At 34.2% G+C, this 7,297-nt stretch overlaps 1 protein-coding gene across 1 annotated transcript; it reads right to left on the reverse strand.

The window, feature by feature from the left end:
* Positions 1 to 2,009: 2,009 nt before the first annotated feature.
* Positions 2,010 to 2,963, reverse strand: LOC141584959 (olfactory receptor 5AN6-like). The gene has a single exon (XM_074401933.1). The coding sequence runs from the start codon at positions 2,961 to 2,963 to the stop codon at positions 2,010 to 2,012; it is 954 nt and encodes a 317-aa protein (XP_074258034.1).
* Between the last annotated feature and the right edge of the window lie 4,334 nt (positions 2,964 to 7,297).

Genomic DNA, 7,297 nt, shown 5'->3' on the forward strand with positions numbered 1-7,297 from the left:
TAATTAAATATGCAGACAATTTTTCCCTAGTATATCACATAAAGTACGTTTTTTCTTTAAAATCATCACCAATATAAAAATGTCAATCACAAGTAGTTACAAAAGGAGAAATATATGATATTGTCCAAGAATTTGTCTTTAATTTATGAGCCTCTATTCTGACCAGTTAATCTCTAAATCTTTGTTGTTTACAAGAAATTTCTGCACAGGGATATGTATCCTATACATCTATATCCTACAGATAATTTGAATATCAGAATAAAAAGAATTCTGGTCTTCTGTAGAGACAGGGCTTTCTGACTTAAAGCCTACATTATTCTTTTCTGATGATTATGTTTTTTGTAATTAAGGAGATTTTGAATTTTACATAATAAAGCATTTCTGCTGGTTGTGATATCAACTCCAAGCAGTATTTGTCTTCAGAGATTCTAATAATCAGTGATCACAAAAGCATTAAACATCCAACCAAGTGAATGAATGGCACTTACGGAGTTACTTCTCTCTCAATCTCAGTATAGTCATCAGTTAATACACTTTGTTTTAAACCGAAGCCAAGGGAAGTCTGAATGGGGTCACTAACAAGAGTTAGTTTTAAACAAAACAAAAACAACAACAACAACAAAAACTTTACATGAAATCTAGGCCTGGAACCCTATCTCAAACTTCTCTTGACAAAATCCTGTTGGATAACTGTAAATCCGTTGTCTTCCAAAATAACTCCCTTTCACCTCCAAGCTCCCTGAAATTGAATACTACCCCCAGAGACAGGGACTATTAGAAGCAGAACCTCTCACATTGCAGTATCTACTGTTATCTAAAAGGTTTGTTGTAAGTTTTTACCAACTGAACACTCATGGGGATTTAAAATTTTTCCTTCTGAACACAGAGGTAGGAGGATATACAAAATGCCTTTTACTGGAAATAATCTCTTGAAAATTTCCATGATTTCAGGCCTGAGATAATGGAAGTCAGAATCCTAGCAGAAGATAAATAACAAAAGTGTGCTTTCTGCCCCGTATTCCTTTACTTGTTTGGTATTTTAAATCTCAATTCTCTAATATTCCTCTGTATCTTGTAGTAAGTTATACGGGAAACAACCAAGACTTTCTTGTGGTTCCAGTGGTTCAGTTCCTTATAGATAATTTTACCAACCACTTCCTATTTGTTAATTATTGGAAAAACAACTTTCTAATAGGGACTTGGCCTATTAGATGAGACAAAAATATTAACAGTAAGACAGTTGGAAATGCCAAAATCAGGGACTAGGTTACCTCACCCACAGGGGGCCATTTCTGATTCTCTTTTCTGGTTACATGGTAGAGATAAGATGGAAAAACAAAGAAACTATAGTAATAACATACAAGGAGTTATCTAGGAATGCCTAGCTAGCTAACTGGTCAACCAAATCTTAACCATAGCAGACATGTTAAGCATTCCTATTACAACAAATTTCTATCTGTGTGACTTTAGCAAGACTTTTACCTAATATGAATATTTGGCTTTGGACAAATCCATAAATGAAGAAATTAATCCAAAATTTCCAGAGGTGAAAGAATAGGTTAAATGTGAGTTTAAACTTAATTGGGAAATTATTTTTAAAAATATTTTTCTGTATTAATAGTAATCCATTTTCTACCTAAAATAAGATGTATGAGAAGGCTTGCTAGTCTCTTGGAAGCCTTGATCAGTACTAGCATCTCTGGTTCTTGAGGTAGTGCCATGTTATATAGAAATGGAATATTTAAGGTGAACTGTCCCACTGCCACAACTAGCTACAAAAAAAAAATACCTGTGGTTTTCCTGGCCTATCAATTTATTAGATAACAACTGATAAAGAATTGATATTAAATTTGAAGATACTTTTCATGCATTTACATGATTTTGTGCCAGCCCTGGGTTTACATAAGAAGTACATACCAATTGCAATTCTGCCCACATTTTGGAGAACTGAAAATAGATGTTTAGTTGTTGTTCTTCCTACACTATTTATACATCTGAAATAAATTTCATTATTTCATTCCATAACACCAGGGGAAGATTCTCTTCTTCCATCTGTTTAGGGCATCTTGGATTTCCTTGTTCCTCAGGCTGTAGATCACTGGATTTAACATGGGGATTACAACTGTGTATAAGACTGATGCCAACTTGTTTTGGCTCAGGGAATCACCAGCATTAGGATACATATAAACAAAGATACCTGAGCCAAAGAAAAGGATCACTGCTGTCAGGTGAGAAGCACAAGTGTTGAAAGCTTTGGCTCTGCCTTCAGCTGAGGTGATCTTCAGAATGGTGGCAATGATATAACCATAAGATATCATGATAACTAAGGCAGATGTAAGTCCAAAAATCACTGTGAGAACAGAGATCATAACTTGAAAGAAAAAAGTGTCAGAACAGGATAGAATCAGAAGTTGGGGCAGATCACAGAAGAAATGGTGGATGACATTTGGCCCACAGAAATGAAGCTGAAGCAAAGCACAGAGTTGGATAAATGAACCAAAGAATCCAGTTATACAAGATCCTGCCACCATCTGCATGCAGAGGGTAGGCGACATGATTGTCTGGTAGAGCAGAGGATCACAAATGGCAGCATATCGATCATAAGCCATGGCTGCCAGAAGACAGCACTCAGTTAGACCTAGGCTAGAGAAGAAGAAGTACTGCATACTGCACCCCATAAAGGAGATGAATTTATGCTTCTTGAAGAAGTCTGAAAGCATCTTGGGGGCTACAGTGGAAACATAGCAGATGTCCAGGAATGACAGGCTACTAAGGAAAAAGTACATAGGTGTATGCAGCTGGGAGTCCATCCTGATAAGGGTGATGAGGCTCATGTTCCAGGATACTGTCAGGAGGTAGATCCCTAGGAATATTGAAAAGAGGATAATAGTGAGCTTTGGAAATTCAGAGAATCCCAAGAGAATGAACTTCGTAATTGTTGTACTGTTCCTTTCCCCAGTCATTGCATTGGTGATTCTAGAATCTGTAGGAAAAAAAGCACATAAACCTCTAAGTCAGTTGTCATCCCGATTTCTATTGAAATAAGCTAATTTGTGTCCACACTGAATACAGAACCAAGTGAAATACTGATCCAAGTTAGAGGATAACTTGGATTACCCTGATTAACTTTGCCCCTTAAGAACCACAATGGTTCTGGTGCATCAGTTTTTCCACATGTAAAAGAGGATAATTACACCTTTCATTGGCTCTTATGAGAACAAAAGTATTAAAAACATTTGGAAGGGACATTTTAAAAGACACTTTGAAAATTTTTGCATATTGCTAATGGAATTATAATCCCTGTACATAATTTCGTGACTAAGAGCACTGCTGTTTGTGGATTGTGGTTCTGCTACCTACAAACTGTGTTAGTATCTTTGTGCCTGTTATTTCATCTGTAAAATAGGGATAGTAAACCTATCTCAGGTGTTAACTGAGGTTATGTGTCATGCACATAGCAAAAATTGTATAAAAGTGATGTCATTAGGGGATAACTTTCTAGTATAATTTTGAAGGACTCTTTTGGTTTGTGAAAAACTTAAATTTAAATGTTTAATGAATCATATGGATAACATTCTCTGACTACAGTGCTATTAAGTTATAAATCAATAGAAAACTGATAATTAGAGAAATATCATAATTGAAAACTAAATGCATATTTTGAAACTGTGAACACTATTAATATTAAATTATGTTACATCTGATGAATAATTATGGAAATGCAAATTAAAACAGTGGATACAATTTCACACTTTCCATTTTGACAAAAATTAAGAAATGGGGCAATATCAAGCATTGACTAGAACATAAAATAAATGGAATCTTTATCCCCTGTTAATGGGAGTGCAAACTGCTATGATTGCTTTGGAAAGCAGTTCAGTAATATTTAATAAGGCAGAATGTGTAAACACAATATAATCCTCAAATTCCAATACTAAGTGAATCCTCTAGAAAACAAAGTCCTCTATAAAACAAAAACTCAAATAATAAATACAAGGGCTAGTAGAGAGTTGAGTCCAAGTATGGTACTCTATTTTGAGGCCACTGAAATCCTTTCAAAAGCGGTCTAAATGGTCAAAATTCTGCACGGGTAAAAAAAATCCATTCAAAGGCAAGATAGACTAGTGGAGTTTAATGTAACTGAGTATGCCAAGTTCATCTATATGGTCTTCAATTTTACAACTAACCTTTAAAAACTACCACCTGTGGAGTTTTGGTATAGTATTAAATAAGTTGATACACAACTCTCTGAAAAGATTGTTAAAATACTCCTTCCTGGGGTCTCCTCTTTCAGCTTTGGAGCCACCCCTCCCTCTTGTCTCTGTACGGGGGAGCTTCTTCCTTTTGCTTTCTCTCTTCTTGCCTATTAAACTCTCCGCTTTTTAAAACCAAAAAATAAAAACAAAAAAAAATAAAATACTCCTTCTTTTTCCGATTACATATCTACATGAGGCCAGATTTCCTCGTCTATCTCAACCATATATTGCAACAGATTAAAAGAGAAACAAATATAAGAAGTCAATTGCCTTCTATGAAGCAGACATTTATGACATTTTCAAAACTGGAGAACAACGCTACTCCTCACAAGCTATTTTTGTTTTAGAAATTATAATTATTGATTTTTATATATTATTTCATTAAAATATTTTACTCACATTAACCCATTTATGCCTGAGGTTACAATTTTTTGAATTTGAAAAATCAAACCTTTGCAATGACCTTGAACAGCAGGATATAAATAACTCCCACATGCTTAGCATTCCAATAATGGAACACTAGGCACAATTATATAATGAGTGAAGAAAATAAGCAGAACAGAACCAGTGGGTGATAAGTGACTTAAATCTGTCAATATTGTTTGTTAAAGAAAATGAAAGCATAGCTCTTAGCAAAGATACACATGACTTCATAATAAGCAATTGAAACTATTTTGCAGTCAGGGTACTGCCACGCCTTCTCCTACAACTTCCTTTCACAAGTAACTAGTGGAGGAAGATCTCACCTTATTCAGTGCATGAAAAACTGCCAGTATATGATACAAAAATATTGCAAGAAAAGGTAGAGAAAATAACAAGAAAAATAAGTGGCAAATGAAGAAAATATATCAGGAAACTGTTGCCCAAGTCAGATGAAAATTCTAATCAAATATTGTGAAATCAAGGTACTTCATGAAAACAAAAGTTCTCCATAAAATAAAAACTCACAAAACAGATACAAGGACTAGTAGAGAGTTACATTTCTTTAAGATAAAATAGCTTGAATTAAGGTGAGAAAAATATCTCAAATTATATGCACATCACTCCTCATCCTGATGACTTCTGCTGAACCATCCTCAGGGATAGGAAATACAAACATCCTGAAGCAATAATATTCTCTTGAGATTTTGTGATGTTGCTTTCAGTGAAATTGATTTAATTTAGGCCTTTTATGTAGCTCATGGTGTCATCATGATTTGCAAGGTTAGAAACTAATATCTGATGCAAATTTATTAAATTAGTAAAGGAAAATATGTCCTATCTTTAATAGTTATTATCTCTTTAGTACTGTTTGCAAGTAATGAAAAAGGGGAAAAAAGGAGGGAAAGAAGGGAAGGAAGAAAGGAAAGAAGGGAGGAAGGAAAGAAGGAAGGAGAAAGAAGGAAGAAAGGGAGGGAAAAGAAAGGGGAAGAAAGTAAGGAGGGAAGGGAGAAAGGAAGAAAAAAGGGGAAGAAAGAAAAAAAGGAAAGAAGTCCACATTTAGAAAATTTAAGGAACAAAGCAACCCACTTATAAAGGCAGGGCATGCAAGTTCAACTATAAGGAACATTGAACTCATTGATTCTTGAAGTTCTTTATACTTCAGGATTTGGGGTGAGGAGAACTTTTTCATGTTCATGTTGTAACTTTTAAGTCTTAACATTTAAATGATTTTAACCAGAACTTAGAATCTCTAAAATGTGAAAAAAATGTTGATTCTTATTAAAACCCTTATGAAATAAGGTATTGTAACTTTATCCTAAAAATGTTTGCATACCAATGGGTTTTGAATATCAAAAAGATAAATCAACTATAATTTTTAGAGTATATACTCAATAATAATAATATATAACACTTATTCAGCACTTACTGTCCTAGCTATTCTTCTAATATATGTATTTCATCTTCACAACAACCTCATTTTAACATAAAGCATAGGAAGTTAGGAAACTTTCTCATGATCTCAATACTAATAAATTATATAGCTGGGAACCCTCTCAGATAGACAGACACCAGGATCCAGCATTAAAAATTTATACTATACTACCAATTTACATACAGTTTGTATCTGTTTCATATTTATTTTCCTAGTCACTATTAGCATTGCACCATTTAGTTAAATTAGTGAACAAGTTGTTAGAACTTTGAAGATTCATTTTAAATTATACATAAAATAAAAGTAGGTGGAGTCTAAAGGTCACACTGGCCCCCCTTAAATTGTAGCTAAAGTAAATCACTCCCTGCATCAACTATTGCAATGATTAATATCCCCTGGGCATGCAAAGATGGCCATAAATGATCATTTTTAATATTTTATAAAGTTATTAAAATTATATATACAAAATAATGCCATTAACTTGCTTTAGCATAAAATACGTTAACTCCCTCTGGCTACTCTATTTTAGACTCAGCAAAAGTTGTAATTATCTCTGATAAATAAACTTGGGTTAATTACTGAAAAACAGGGTGTATCTGGTGTCACCGTTAATCACTTTCATGATTTGGGGCAAAGTAATTCACTTCTGGGTACCTTCATTTCTTCATCTCTAAAGGAAGAATCATCACTTCATAGGCTTTCGTGAGGACTTAACTATGATATGTAAAGTAACAATGAGGCTGTCAAAAATGGGAGTTGTTATGTTAGTAATAAATAATAATAACTATATCCTAAAGGTCGTTTGCTAACTAAAACACATTTTTAGAGGGAAAGTGGAATTATGTGGTGGTGACAGCATTAGGTTCCATGGTCCACATGGTAAGCTGTCAGGAAAATTCCATGCCTCCCATTTCACTTTATTCACTGGCTAGGTGTGTTTGAAACACTGTGAGATTTTTTTTTAGCTCCAATGCCTTGGTTTCTGTTAAAATCAATATTATTCTGTGAGAGTGGGGAAGAGGGATCATAAGTTTTAAAAAAACAAACAAAAATAGATGTTGAGCCTGGATGCATGAGGTCTTTGTCAAGTACATTAAGAGAGCAGGGTTACAGGAGAAAGAAGAAAGAAGGAAAGGGTTTCAAGTATGAAAGCCAAGTTTCCCCCATTCTGGTTTCACCCACCCAA

This window comes from Saimiri boliviensis, chromosome 6, assembly GCF_048565385.1.
Source record: "Saimiri boliviensis isolate mSaiBol1 chromosome 6, mSaiBol1.pri, whole genome shotgun sequence".
NCBI classification, from domain to species: domain Eukaryota; kingdom Metazoa; phylum Chordata; class Mammalia; order Primates; family Cebidae; genus Saimiri; species Saimiri boliviensis.

Coding starts and splice junctions, on each gene's coding strand:
- LOC141584959 (XM_074401933.1), bottom strand. CDS start 2,963: ATGACTGGGGAAAGGAACAGTACAACAATTACGAAGTTCATTCTCTTG.